A 16,596-nucleotide genomic window follows, 5' to 3' on the forward strand; every position below is an offset into this window, starting at 1 on the left:
AAAAATCAAAATGAGAACATATTACTTTTAATTTTTCAAGTAACAACATTACATCTGCTAAACAATGATAGGATGCTAACTGTTTGATTCCTGATAAAGAAACAACAAGCTGGGGAGAAGAACAGCAGCATGGACTTAATAATTCACAGCCTTTCATCTAAATCCTTGTTACTGCAACTCTGATATATGACATTTTACTTCAAGGATCCTGCATCTGTAAGCAGTTACAAACCTTGAAAGTAGTAAAACTCAAAATAGTCTTTCAATAAAAACTGTTTCTAGTAACTAGGGAACAATGACCTTATACAGAGATATTTACTAATATCACCTAGCCTGATAAGAATGTTCTGCATGGCCTTCACCTGTGACATTTTAATCTCATGTACTTGAAGAATGTACATGGCCACAAACTGTCACATTTTCATTTGACCTTGGCTCACAAAAATATTTTGCATGACCTTGACTTGTGACATTTTGATCTCAACATGCCTCAGATGAATGTTTTGCATGGCCTTGACCGGTGACATTCAGATCTCAACATGCCTCACATGGATGTTTTGCATGGCCTTGACCTGTGACATTTTGATCTCAACATGCCTCACATGAATGTTTTGCATGACCTTGACCTGTGACAGTCTGATCTCAACATGCCTAACAAGAATGTTTTGCATGACCTTGACCTGTGACATTTTGATCTCAACATGCCTCACAAGAATATTTTGCATGGCCTTGACCTGTGACAGTCTGATCTCAACATGCCTCACAAGAATGTTTTGTATGGCCTTGACCTGTGACATTCTGATATCACCTGGCCTCACATGAATGTTTTGCATGGTCTTGACCTGTGACATTCTGATCTCACCTGGCCTCACATGAATGTTTTGCATGGCATTGACCTGTGACTTTCTGATCTCAACATGCCTCACAAGAATATTTTGCATGGCCTTGACCTGTGACATTCTGATCTCACCTGGCCTCACATGAATGTTTTGCATGGCCTTGACCTGTGACATTCTGATCTCAACATGCCTCAAAAGAATGCCTCAAAAGAATATTTTGCATGGCCTTGACCTGTGACATTCTGATCTCAATATGCCTCGCAAGAATGTTTTGCATGGCCTTGACCTGTGACATTCTGATCTCACCTGGCCTCACATGAATGTTTTGCATGGCCTTGACCTGTGACATTCTGATCTCAACATGCCTCACAAGAATGTTTTGCATGGCCTTGACCTGTGACATTCTGATCTCACCTGGCCTCACAAGAATGTTTTGCATGGCCTTGACCTGTGACATTCTGATCTCGCCTGGCCTCACATGAATGTTTTGCACAGCCATGAACTTTAACTATTTAATTTCACCTTGCTTCACAAGAATAATATGCATGGGCATCACCTGTGACATTTTTTACTGCAGAATGTTTTGCTGATCTCTGACTTACAGTTTGTCACCAAATAAAACAAAACTGCTTCCCAAAAATATGACAATACACACTTCCTAATGCAAAATCATGGATTGTTACAGCATTAAATGAAGACACACTTACATCCTACAGGTGAATTTTAACACAACCAAATCATTGAAACAAGTTATCAAATAAGACAACAGTCTATATCATTTGCAAAGGTCCATATTCATCAATGTCTGAAATCTAGACTGAGACCTTAAAATATGGAATTTTCTTTTTGTCATTGTTAACCCTCAGCCTGCTTAATTTCTTAAATGGACTGGTCCATCATACAATCTGGGCAATACCATTTATTAATCGAAGGGGTGTTCACTGAAAATCTGACTGAATGGCAAACAGTGTAGACCATGATCCGACTGCACGGATGTGCAGGCTGATCTTGGTCTGCACTGGTCACAAAGGCAGATACAATTGCCGACAGCAGGCTAAATACACATACATTGTGATGAAACTTTGCATGAAAATGTACGCTAGAGCTACAAAACGCTGAGCCAAATTTCATTTGTGTAAAATTGCTATAAACAAAGATAAATTGCTATAAACAAAGATAATTAGGGTAAATGAATAAATATCTGCTGTTCTTAAATATCAGACTATAAATGCTGATGAATATGGGCCCTGGTGCAAAATTAAGTCATATTAAAAAGTTGTAGAAAAGTTTACCTAGGTAAATCATGTGTAAATGGTTTTAACTAAAATCCAACAATTTCAATAAAAGTATAAAAATGTATAAAAAACAAAAAACAAAATGTAATTTCCATGTGAACAGTGTATAGTGAATCAATTCATTGTTATTTTAACATACAACAATTACTAATGAATTAATTCAAGCATAGTGTTGAATCATAAACCACTTTTAACAACGATTAAAAGAACAATTAAACCTGAAATAATGTAGTATTTTACATTATAGTTTTTCACAATTGTATTAGAGATTTGGATCAAGACAAGGGTCATACTTACAAAATCTTTATAGTATTATAAATCAAAATTTCACTTATACTGGAAGACAGGTGTTAAGTTTCAAAATGATATTGCAAATCAAAATACATGCACTAAAACTTTTCTTTGAGGACATACTGATATTGGGATCTTGCATTTACTGACACATTTCCATATTTCCTAGAGTTATATTTTAAAGGCACTGAATTCCAGATTCTGGCTAAACCTTACCTCTCTTTAAAAGTAAAGTTTGGTCATACTACAAACATTAGAACATGAGTTTTTGTTTCTAAGCTATCTTAAAATTGCCAAATAAAGAAATAATATGCCCTCTTCTTTTTTAGTGCAGATTTGAAAGATGAAACATAAAAGATTGTCACAAAAGTCAAGTTGTAAATATATTGTACAAATGTTCAAAGCGAAACCTAGTGAAAATTTTATAAATGTACACACAAAATCTTTGGTATATCATTTACAAACACGTCTTGATGTATAGGGGTAGTGTACGATAATTTTGAATCAGATAAAATCTTTGGTTGTACATACTGTATGTAATAAACATATTTTTAAAATAAGCTTTTATTTCTTTGATGATTTAGATATGGTCATTATATCTACATATTAATTTTGCCTACACATTAGTTATTTGAAATATCAAAATTGGTAGCCCTATATATTTACCTGTCTAGAATACTAAATCTTAAAAAAAATATGGCCCAAGTATTTTTAAAGCCATAGCCTACTCTTTATGGCTATTTTCAGAAATATTAAGAAATAAAGAGACACATTATTATTCCTTCTGGACTCACACGATTTCATTGCTCACAAAAGATACTTTTTTTTATTGCTCAAAAACCTTCAATAATACATGCCAAGAAAGAGTTGAAGTATGTTCTTCATTGAGACTTGGGCATGTGAACCAGTACACTAAAGTCAGAAATTACCTGACATTCTGCCATTGGACTTTGTAGATCCTGGGAACCAGTGTCTCTATTTGCCCAGGGAGGTAACTCATCCTCAATCTGTGGATAGATTTCCTCCCCTTCTTGGTCAGTACTGGTTATATCCTCTATTTTCTCCATCTGGAATGCTAAAGTATGTACATAAAGTCAAGGAAAAGTTAAAAATAATTTATTAAACATTAGGCCCTAATACTTAGCTTAAAAACAATATTTGGCAAGGAAAACTCGGTACCAGTATTTATAAACACTCGTGCATAGCAACACATTTTTCTCGTTGTTTAACATAAAATACTTTCCTAACACAAGCAAAAACAACATTTTCCAGAACTTTGAAGGTCAAATTTTAAATTAGAGAAGAATTGTATTTGCTTCTTCATTCTTGGCTGACTGCTTTTTTCCAGCAGCCCTGATGTAAGAACTAAATTTCTTACAAAAAATGTAGGTCAAATGATTATGAAGAACACTAATCACACTGGCAGATCAACTTAAGGACGTATGCTAGTATTTGGTGCGAAAATTTCCCAATAACAGAATTCTTCAAACTCGGATATTGAAGGACAATCATCTAAGAAACAAAAAATGCAATAAAAATCATAGGTCACCGGCATCAAAAAAGAGTTATCTGCCCTTGAAACGGCATTTCCCCAAAAATGACGTTTTCAAGGGCAGATAACTCTTTTCGAATCCGGTGACCTATGATTTTTATTGCATTTTTGTTTCTTAGATGATTGTCCTTCAATGTCCAAGTTTAAGAAATTCTGTTATTGGAAATTTTCGCCCATCTCATATACAGGAATTCTAGCGTACGCCTTTAAAACCCCCAATTGATCAGTAGACAATAAGCTATCAGTAATAAGAATCAATAATGCTCTCAACTGAAAAAAGTCAATGCAAGGATGTTACAGACTGTGGTATATGGTGATATCACAATATTAACCCTTACCCTGCTAAATTTCTATAATGAACTTGTCCATCTTTAATTTGGACAGTACCATTAACTGTTTAAAGGGGTGCATACCAAAAAGTTACTGAATGGCGAACTGTGCAGATTTTGATCAGACTGCATGGATGTGCAGGCTGATCATGATCTACACTGGTCACAAAGGCAGAATCAATCATGTCCAGCATGATGAGAGTTAATAAGCTCTCTAAATGTTTACCCTGTTTTGCTCTGGTTGCCACTGATTTAGGTTGCAACAATTAGTGTAAATCAGTCCTGCAGATATGGCGATTCAGCCCCTATGTTTTGTTCACAGGAGATAACTCCAGAGGCTATTCAAATTTTGTATAATTATGTCCCTTTTTCTTCTTAAAACTGGTAGACAATCAGAGCCAAGAAAGATCTGTCAGAACAGGTCTTCTGTTTTCTTACAACTTTTTTTTAATTATCTAATCGGTTGCCAGACTAGGTGATGTTGCTCCAAAACAGTCAGGGAACATACGTTTGCCCCCTTTTCTTACCTCCTCAAAATTCTCATAGCTGAGGTACAGCAGAATAAACAACAAAGATCAACTTAAAACTATTTATACCAAGGAAATAATGACTTGCAGATCTTACAGTGTCCTTAATAGCAATATTTAAATTCCTGAGCTCATTACATAAGAAATCAATGACAATCCATGGGCTTATCTCAAGTGTATTACCATAATCTCATAACAAACTGACCGTAAGAACTATAGCAGCTAATAATACACACTGTGACTTTATATGCATAATTTCACTATTTGGTAACATTATCCAATACTGACCACTGGCCATTTCAGAGTTATGGGAAGATATTTTGTTGTAGTTAATGTGACATGTATGTAAATCCTACAATTAGAAAGGAGAGGTAATGCCATTCAAAGAAAACCACTTATGTCTTAAATGTACATTAGAATCCAAATCAAGTTACAACACAGCTAATGCCAGTCTTACAAAAAATAAGTTTAGACAACAGAATTTCTGTTGTTTAAAATTTCACATTTTAGTGTATATAGATTAAATATATGATATCCAATTATTATTTTTTTAATTTCTACAAAATGGCAACGTAAACTGTAAAGCAAAACTTAGTGCTGCCTTATACCCTGGTCACAAGAATGCTATGTGCTCCATATGAGTAGTTTTTCAGTCGAATTTTGGCAAACTCCTATGGTGTCCGTACTCATAATAGCATCGTGCAGATTTTCTGAACTCGAAGAAGACTCTGGAACTCGGAAATATTTCACCGAGTTCCTAAATTCTCTACGAGCCCATAGAGATAATCGAAGTTGGGAGCAGCTCGCAAGAGCCCCGTGCGGGCCCCGGAAGAGTTCATACAGGTATGGCACGATTTCTGTGTGAATTTGGAAAAATGCGAGGCTTGTCTATGCTCACACGACTATCGTAGGGGACTCGCACGGTCAAAATACTATGTCTGTATGATATAAAGGACACCGTGCGGAGAACATGCGATGTCCCCACAGGGCTGGCAGGGCATTACAATCGCTGTATGGGCTCCATGCGACTTCCTTGTTGATTCAAAGTGGTATAATATCAGGAATATATTTTAAGTTCCACCAAGTACTGTCAAACCCATGAGCACCGCACGAGGTAAGGCTTGGTTCCTTGCGAGCTTCGCACGACTTGTCGTGATGTCCTTATGGATATCCTACGATTGCACCTTCTAAAGACCATACAGGGTCATAGGTACTGTGACCTGACGCTACGATTGTACAGAGACCATAAGAATTCTAAAATTGGTAGACTTGTATAATTATTTAAAACCATATGGACATTGTACGGTTTTGTGACCGAGGCATTAGCAAAGACTTGCTGAAGGATAAAACAAACATAGTACAACCTGAATTTCTCAGTATTTTTAAAACATACCCAGTGGTTAATATTAAAGACACAATATTACTATAACTATTATAAAAGGATATCATCCTGTCCAAGGTTTACAATATCACGTTGCTCTAATATCACATACTCTTGTTCTGGAATACGGTTCTTATTCACGTATGTCTGAAATTGAAAGGAAATTCAATAATATTTAACACCTGAAATTTTTAGGTAATGTTGACTTTGCACAATCGTGTTTTTAAAAACATTATTTCCTTCCACAAGTCAAAGAAAATATATATATAATATATATATAATACCCAATTAACTAAATCCATGTTACCACAAAATTTGTCACTTGCAGAAACTTTAAAGGAGGACAAAATATGGCAACATTTTTCACGATGATGCGATTGCATGACAGCAAGCAACAAGGGAGAACATGTATAGTCAGCATAATTTAACTTCCATCCTAATTACTTACACGTCAAACAACAGACACAGACAAACCCCACACATTTCACAATACTACCTGATCAAATATTTATGAATCAATGATTCCTATCTTCTGCATGTAGTAACAGAAAAGACAGGTTCTAAATCTTGCATGGAAACTGCAAAAATGTTTATTGTTTTCAAATAATTCTAGCACCATAAAGGGCGGGGGTAGGTGGGCTGCAGTATAGAGATATGAGAAATGAGCTGTCCCTGGTGAAGCTCTGGGGGTGCAGTGGTTTTCATGTAACTTAATGAGTGATCTATCATTTCAACAATAATATTAATGATACAATATACAGCATTATAATGGAGACAGTATGATTGACTTCAAAATGGTTCCTGGTCTTTCTAAATTTAGTCTGAAGTTTCAAAATTCAAACAAACTTTCACTACTATTACTGGGTCTAAGAAACAAGAGCACCGCCTTGCGGGTACAGACACTCATCTGATATTTTTATCTCTGTATAATAGAAATATTGTCCTACCCATGATTTTCTAAGTCCAAAAGGGGCCATAATTCTTGCAAAAAGCAATGTAGAGTTAAGATACTTGCTGTGCAGAGTCAGCTTTCAATGGCAGATAACTGCTCCAAGTTTTAAAGCAATAGCTTTGACCGTTAAGGACAAAAGTTTACCAGTCCTAAACATAAAACTTAACCAAGAAATCTGATATTTTCCAAGTCCAAAAGGGGCCATAATTCTTGCAAAACGCAGAATGGAGTTATGTTTCTTGCTGTACAGAGTCAGCTTTTGATGGTGAACAAGTGTTGCAAGTTTTAAAGCAATAGCTTTGATAGTTTAGGAGAAAAGCTGACCTAAACACAAAACTTAGCCAAGAAGTCAGATTTTCTAAGTCTAAAAGAGGGCCATAATTCTTGCAAAAAGCAGGATGGAGTTATGTTTCTTGCTGTACAGAGTCAGCTTTTGATGGTGAACAAGGTTGTAAGTTTTAAAGCAATAGCTTTGATAGTTTAGGAGAAAAGTTGACCTAAACATAAAACTTAACCAAGAAATCTGATATTTTCTAAGTCCAAAAGGGGCCATAATTCTTGCAAAAAGCAGGATGGAGTTATGTTTCTTGCTGTACATAGTCAGCTAATGATGGTGAACAAGTGTTGCAAGTTTTAAAGCAATAGCTTTGATAGTTTAGGAGAAAAGCTGACCTAAACATAAAACTTAACCAGGCAACACTGAGGCCAACGCCGATCAAGTGATGACAATAACTCATCATTTTTTTTCAAAAAATCAGATGAGCTAAAAACTGACTTTCTAACTTTAAATTTCATCACATTTTTTATTATATAATAATTCATAATCATGCATGAAATACCATACCATTAAAAAAGTTAGTAAGAATTCAATGATGGGCTTACTCATACTTAAACATTATTCGTAATATCCATCTGCAAATTTTACAGAATCAAACTTTAAGCCTACTTTAATCATGAATTCATCCTGTTTACATCTTAATTCATTTTAAATCCTTTTTTAAAAACTGAAAGATATCAACATAACTTTGAAACTATGAATATCAAACTTTTAAACTCTGTTACTGCCACCTAAACACAGTCCTTTAACACTTTCATTTACCTGATTTCAGCTTACTGTATATATCTTACGCCTTTATAAATAACTTGAATATCAACTTTTTGTCACTATCTTTAAAAGTTAAGGTAGTTTTGTCTTTGTATTAAAGGGACATGTTCAAACTTTTTTGAATTTTTATTTCAATGAAGTTTTTAAGCAGTCTTAGAACAAATTAAATAGCCAACAATATTTTTTCAGCCATCCAAGTAAAAATGTTTGTTTGGCAAGACTGAAAGTGGGTATGTAATTTTGTATGCTGTGGCTTTGATCTTTGACAAAATGACCTCAAGAACCAACAGAAGGCATCCACTTGCTACAGGCAATAATCAAATAAAGATTGACAGCCAATGTGTTCTTTGATTATTTTGCAGAAAGCATTTACATTTTAGAAGTAATTGTGACATTAACTGTTAACCTACTGACCTCTGGAACTATAGGATTTATCTACTGACCTCAGGCAATCGTCCCATGAAGTTTGACAACTGTAGGCCACAGCATTCTTTACTTAATGAGGGAGAAGTTTTCAATCTCAAGGTCACTGTGACCTTGACCTTTGACCCTACTGACGCCCAAAACAGTAGGTGTCATCTGCTGAATAGAGGCAATCATCCTATGAAGTCTGACAACTGTAGGCCAAACCATTCTTTTGTTATTGAGCAAATACTGTTTTCTGCCTCATCACAGTGTCCTTGACCTTTGTCTACTGATTCCTAAAAGCAGCAGGTGTCATCTACTGACCACAGACAATCACCAAAGACCAAAGTGTTCATAAGTTATTGAGCAGAAACCACTTTCAGTCTCAAGGTCACTGTGACCTTGAACTTTGACCTACTGAGCCGTTAAACAAATGGGGTCATCTACTTACATCCTATGAAGTTTGACCAATGTGGAAACCAAGCTTTTTCTAGCCATTGATCGGAAACCAAATGGTCAACTGGCCAGCAGACACACAAACTAGATGACCAATGATCAAAACAATATACCTCCTCTTCTTCAAAGGGGGACATAAAAATTTACCCCACTATCTGTGAACAAGTGCCTTTAAAATTTGAAACTTTATCTTGTGAATAACTAAACAGGCCCTTTGTCAAAACATAAGATGAACGTAAGTGAAGCAACTAAGTTTATGATATAAATTAGTTTTAATAAAAAAAACAAATTTATTTGATCTTTTTTCTACCTAAAAATAAATAATTATTCAAATTTTATTGGTATTTTATGCTTAAAATTTCAAATGCTTGAATTCCCCACATGCAATTTAGTCCTTTTTGCAGCTGGTAGTAAGAAGTAATTTTATAGGTTTATACTTTTTTTTCTTCAGCCTCGATTCACTGAGAGACAGAATTTTGGTCTAAGTTTACTTATGAATCAAGTTGCTCTGACAGTAAGAATATGATCTTGTTTACATTTAAAACACTGATAAATGATGCATAAACTTTTGTAAAATATTTACATAAATATACTTTTCAAATACTGCAGATGTAGTCATGTCTTCTTAACCATGAACCTCTGAAAAGCTTCGCAAGAGTCACATTGAAATGCTTCAAGAGACAAAATCATTCTTTTTCGAAAAAACAAAACAAAAACCTTTTGAAAGTTCAAAAATATTTTTCTATCAGAATCTTACCCCATTAGCTGTGCTGAGGTCTTTGATCTTGAACCTTCGAAGATAATGGTCAAATGTTACCACAGCATGCCTCTTGTCAACAGTACCACTCTGAAAACATAGAAATAAAAAAACGTAATTCCAATGCGTACAGTATTTGCAATCCTTTTGTAACCAAAGAAACTTTCATTGTAGATGAAACAGCTAAGATCGAAACATTCATAAATGTTTTATTTTGTCTCTAACAATATTGATATTGAAGAACCGTTTTGCTGGAAAATAAAATGAGCAGCGCCATGAGAAAACCAACATAGTGGGTTTGCGACCAGCATGGATCCAGACCAGCCTGCGCATTCGCGCAGTCTGGTCAGGATCCATGCTGTTCGCTTTCAAAGCCTATTGCAATTAGAGAAACTGTAAGCGAACAGCATGGATCCTGACCAGACTGCGCGGATGCGCAGGCTGGTCTGGATCCATGCTGGTCGCAAACCCACTATGTTGGTTTTCTCATGGCGCGGCTCAAATGAAGCTGTGAGCATTAACCAGTATCATGCTGTAAATTCTGAACAATGAAAACATAGTAAATATACCAAATGTGTAGAAAAGGCTCAAGATATTCCAAATATCAAGCACTGAAGCCCACTGTCACATTAACTGATTCAGAAGAACATCAGTGACATCAGACGTCTCATAAACTATAAATTAGGCTCTATTTTACAGACTGCATTATCAAGAAAATGTTGTACTACTTCCTTTTATTGCAACCCTAGGTCTAAAATAAGCAATAATACATACATCTCATGTGTCTACTTAATAACAACCTGTCCATTCTCTACTGTTTACAAGAGGGTGATCACAGTATACAAACAAAATTGTAAGACTACTAGTCCAAATAAAAAGGAATCCTAATCTTTCTGCATTTCCATGTAAAGAACAGTCAGATTTAGTGGTGTTCAAACAGTCATTGCAGTAAAATGCACAGCTTGGAGCACATGGATTCCTGAAGCTGTGAGAGAGGGAGTTTCATTGCCTAAGAATAGCAGAATTGCTACTGTGTAGAAAATTAAATTATTAAAATTATGGCCATTACATGATATATAAATAGGCCAGGTCATACCTGCTGTTAGAAATGTAGTATCCATAAAAAACTTGTGTCATTGACATGACCTGATTTAGTTCAAATTTCAAGATATTTTGATAGCTTGATTTAAAGAAGTCAGAGCAGATGATTTGATAGAGAAGCAGTTTTTAAACTCAAATAGGGCTGTGTATTGAGGGTTAACGAAGCCTTTATTGAGATACTATAGATAGTATTCAAAGTATCTAAATACTACACAAGTCAAATTCTTATGAAAAACCTTCCACAGACAAATACAGAACCTTAAAATTTCAAATTGGCAAAATTCATTTGATATCAAACTTTACACTTAACTATAGTAAAAGATATTTTTCTAATTCATTTTTTAAGTTTGTTTTGGTTTAATTCAAACAATTCTAATCACATAGAAATTTTCCTGCTATAATTAAGGATAAAGTGACCACCTAACCCAATGGTCAATATTTTAAATACCAGTACACCTGTATTCTCGGGTACATCTGTAGTCTTGGAACCCTAGCCTTTCTGACAGCTGCATGAAATGTTCAAACTAACAGATACAGAAAAAGATTCTACACAAGAACTATCTTTAAAAGGTTGCATGAACCTCTCATTATAGGAATCTGTTAACATTTCTAACAACAAATTCTAGAGAATGAAATGAATAATTGTCATTATAGAAAGTACTTAATTAGGTTCATAAACTACCAAGGTCATCATAATTCCTAACTCAGAATATAAAAAGTATCATTAAAACCTGGAAGGCAATACTTGGCAAGGCTTAAGTTACAAATTACTCCACACTTACAGATTCAATATATAAGAAATTTCTTTTGAACTAGAAAAAAAAGGTTAAAATGAATCTGTTCAGTTAAGTAATGTAAACAGCTTACTGCAGTTTTTCCCTATTCTTTTCAATATTCCTTTCTTCCTTTCAATATTCCTTTTACTCTGCAATTGTGCGTGTATCAATCAACAATTATGAAGCATGTAATTTTGTTTCCAAATTCAATAAATATTGCAACAAAAGCTATATTCAAAACCTTTGAAACATGCAAACAATAACTACCAAAAAATGTTTATAAAACTGTAATTTAAACTATTGTAAAATTGATATATAAATAACTAAACAATAAACAAACTATTTAACTATTCAAAGTTAACAGCTAAAGACCAAATAAGCTGTCGTTGAAAGATATAAAAACATCTCTGATTTTACTGTATCAGAATACTAATTGTGTAGTATCATTACACACTACTGAAAATTGTTAAGAGCTGATAATCTACTGACATATAAACAGACACAGAATATCACAGTAGGCAGACAGACATATAGATAATTACAGTAGACTGACAGACATATAAATATTACAGTAGACAGGCAGACATATAAATATTACAGTAGACAGACAGACATATAAGTATTACAGTAGACAGAGAGACATTTAGATATTACAGTAGACAGACAGACATATAAATATTACAGTAGACAGACAGACATATAGTTATTACAGTAGACAGACAGACATATAAATATTACAGTAGACAGACAGACATATAGATATTACAGTAGACAGACAGACATATAGTTATTACAGTAGACAGACAGACATATAGATATTACAGTAGACAGACAGACATATAAATATTACAGTAGACAGACAGACATTAGAATATTACAGTAGACAGACAGACATAGAGATATTACAGTAGACAGACAGACCTAAAGATATTGCAGCAGACAGACAGACATAGAGATATTACAGTAGACAGACAGTTATAGAATATTACAGTAGACAGCCAGACATATAGATATTACAGCAGACAGACAGTTATAGATTATTACAGTAGACAGACAGACCTAAAGATATTACAGTAAGACAGACAATCATAGAGATATTACAGCAGACGGACAGTTAAGGAATATTACAGTAGACAGACAAACATAGAGATATTACAGTAGACAGACAGTTATAGAATATTACAGTAGACAGACAGACATATAAATATTACAGTAGACAAGACAAACATATAGATATTACAGCAGACAGACAGACATATAAACAGACACAATATTACAGTAGACGGAAGGACATACAGACAGACAGAATACTTCAGAATACTACAGTAGATTGACAGACATATAGATAGACATAGAATATCACAGTAAACAGAGAGACATATAAATATTACTGCAGAAAGACATACATATATATATTACTGTAGACAGTCAGACACAGAATACTTCAGAATACTACAGTAGATAAACAGACATATAAACAGACATAGAATATTACAGTAGACAGACAGACATAGAATATTACAGTAGACAGGCAGACATATAGACAGACAGAATACTTCAGAATACTACAGTAGATAGACAGACATATAAACAGACACAAAATATTGCACAGACAGACATATAGACAGGCAGACAGGACAGACACAGAATACTACAGTAGATAGACAGACATATCTGGCCCTAACATCAATCACTGTTCAATCTTAGTAAATACACAGTCTGTGTCCAATGCTTTCTAAATCATCAGAAAATGTAAATTTGAGGTCTAGGTGATAAGTGTGTCTGATCTAACATTAAAAGATATCTTCAATCTAACCAATCAGTGTTGTCTTCATGGCCTTGATAAGGTTCCTGAACTTTTGGCTTTCCGTACCTCAACATTGTTGGGATTCTCTGCTGATACAATCTCATGTTTGACAAAGATTTTATCTTACAGAAAGTTTTATTAATACTGCTACAAGTATGAATGACTTCAGTGTGACGGTTTTACCTCTCAGTGATGGTAACAATCACATATATATCAATCATAATCACTTAGACACTCCAACAAACCATTACAGAAAATTGAAACCTGTGACAATAAAGAATACTAAATGTACAACTTCCCAGCAAACGATACTGGAGGAAGACCTGCCATAACTCTGGTCTGGCTGAGTGAAATCCAAAACAGAACTTCATATGCTATATAACGATCCCCTAATGTTTTATGACAAAGTCAAATACTTATTAAGATACATGGAACACAAACTTGCATACCCTGTATGCGTACTTATGACTTGATCAAGGACTATCACTGGTGTGACAAACAGAAATCCCAAACAAAACTTCACATGCTGAATAATTTTCTTATTATATTCCATGACCTTTGGTTAAATATGTTTTAAGATACATGCGACACAAGCTTTAATGCTCTTTAATGCATATTTTTACTAAGTCAAGGGCCATAACTCTGGTCTGGCTTAATGAAATCTCTAACAAAACCCCAGGTGCACAACATGCTGAATACTTTTCTTATTATATTCCATGACCTTTGGTTAAATATGTTTTAAGATACATGCGACACAAGCTTTAATGCTCTTTAATGCATACTTTTACTAAGTCAAGGGCCATAACTCTGGTCTGGCTTAATGAAATCTCTAACAAAACCCTAGGTGCACAATTTCACATGCTGAATAATATTCCTGTAATGTTTCATAGTCCTTCATGAGATATATGCCACACAAACTTTTAGGCCCTTTTTATCAATACTGACAAGGGCAACTTTAAAGGGGCACAATAATGTGGAGAAATGTTCATGAAAAATCTGTCTGATATGGAGAGCAGACATTCTGAAAACCTACTGTCATTTTCAAAAACTTTCAGGAAAAGAAAAAGTTGATATATTAATAATTTCTTGTCACCAGCACATTTAAAGACTGTTTATGAAACAATAGGCTGACAACCAACAAACTTAGTGAAATTAAGTGGTCAAACTCTTTACTCATTAGCTGCTGGTTCAAACACAACACCAATACAAAACTTGACTGCAGTCTCCAGTTACCAAAGCACAAGTCCTGTTCCAAAATATCCACTGTTTGTTGAAAACAACATACCTAATAATCTAGATAAAATCAATACTTGGAACTAACAGAATTTTGCAGAAGTTAATATCAACAGAACAAGGAATAACTGTTGCCATCAACAAGCAACTCATATTTAAAGTCAATATCAAAAGAAAAGGCAACAACTGTTGCCATTAATAACCCAATCACATTCAAGTTCAACGTCAAAAGAACAAGCAACAATTGTTGCCATCAACAAGCAACGCATATTTAGGGTCAATGTCAAAAGAAAAAGCAACAACTGTTGCGTCAACAACCAACTCATATTTAAGGTCAATGTCAGAAGAACAAGCAACAACTGCTACAGTCAACAACAAGGTAAATGGATTTATTTCCTTCTGCAACCTTATATAACCTTTTCTTTACAAATTTGAAATTTCTCACCTGTATGATGATGTAAGAGTGTTGCCGCTAAGTAGAAGATTTCATAGATAGTAAAGCACCATTTATCTTGAATGCAAGACAGGATTGAATAAACTGTATTCAGTATTTATATCTAAAGAGTAAAGTAATCCACCTTTCACAAATACAGAAATCACATTTCATACATTAAACTTGACAAATTAAACATTAAACGTAAAACTGTGTGGAGCACCTGATAAAGTCCAGCATGATTATTTGTGTAGGTTAGTGGCAACCTTGAACAACAACAAAACTACATTAATTGTATCGCACCAGGCAATGAATATTACATTTAATTAAACTGCAGTAAAGGTTTATCCTTTTTTTTGTACAACTCAAAAGCAAAAGAAGGATTCTTCCTTGAAAAACAGGACACCATATCACTGATGAAAATCAAAGAAAGACTCAGAAGACTGTAATTAATGTAAAACAAAAAGCAGTACTGCCATTATTTTCACTCTAGTTGACAGTCAAAGCAAGTTGACAGTCAAAGCAATGTTAAGGTGTGACAAGATACAGTTGATAGCCTACTTATTGACAACCTTTAAGTCAGTAAATCTCTTCTTTCCTTAAATACCAAGCAGAAGAAAAATTAATGTACATATGAGCTGCACCATGAGAAAACCAACATAGTGCATTTGCGACCAGCGTGGATCCAGACCAGCCTGCGCATCCGTGCAGTCTGGTCTGGATCCATGCTGTTCACTAACAGATAGGCTTTGAAAGCGAACAGCATGGATCCTGCCCAGACAAAATGCTGACCATGGTTGACCATGGTCACCACAGATTTTGATGGTTGACCATGAACTAACCTGGTCAACCATCAAATACCATGGTGAAAAAATGATCAGGACCACCATGGCTGACCATGGACTACCATTGTCATGTTAGTGATTTTCACACTTATCAAGTTTTACAATGCACCAAAGATGCCTGACTGCGTTTTGGCTCCAAAGGTTTTCCTAATTATAGAATAGTTTTCCTGCATTTATAGACAGATTCAAGGTAAACTTTCATAGTCTGATTATAATTTGTTGTCATCTTAGCTCTTTTAGGACAAATAAATGACTGACTTGCAAAACAGATATAGACTGGAATTGTCATGTATTTTCAGAACCCTTTCAAATTCATATTTATAATACAGTTTTTGATTGTCAATAATCACCACGGTCAACCATGGTCGTGGACCTTGGTCAACCATGGTTGTCTGTGGTCCATAACCATGGTTGACCATGGTTTTTGACCATGGTCTGATACCATGTTCTATGACTGTGGTGCCAATTACCACAGCCATGGTCAACCATGGTCCCATGACCATGAACTACCA

General features: G+C 34.7%; 1 protein-coding gene across 10 annotated transcripts in view; it reads right to left on the reverse strand.

The window, feature by feature from the left end:
- The window catches only part of LOC123531546 (centrosomal protein of 170 kDa protein B-like), a 163,444-nt gene that overhangs the window by 73,623 nt on the left and 73,225 nt on the right, over window positions 1-16,596 (reverse strand). For 9 of the 10 annotated variants that reach the window (XM_053553235.1, XM_053553237.1, XM_053553218.1 and 6 more), the window contains 3 exons: window positions 9,890-9,979; window positions 6,277-6,361; window positions 3,355-3,506 (listed from right to left, as the gene is read on the reverse strand). In XM_053553235.1, coding sequence (XP_053409210.1) covers window positions 3,355-3,506; window positions 6,277-6,361; window positions 9,890-9,979 — 327 coding nt within the window. Of the gene's footprint in view, window positions 1-3,354; window positions 3,507-6,276; window positions 6,362-9,889; window positions 9,980-11,857; window positions 11,912-16,596 lie in introns of those variants that run through there. The other variant, XM_053553245.1, reaches the window with a different exon arrangement.

Source organism: Mercenaria mercenaria, chromosome 1, assembly GCF_021730395.1.
Source record: "Mercenaria mercenaria strain notata chromosome 1, MADL_Memer_1, whole genome shotgun sequence".
NCBI lineage: Eukaryota > Metazoa > Mollusca > Bivalvia > Venerida > Veneridae > Mercenaria > Mercenaria mercenaria.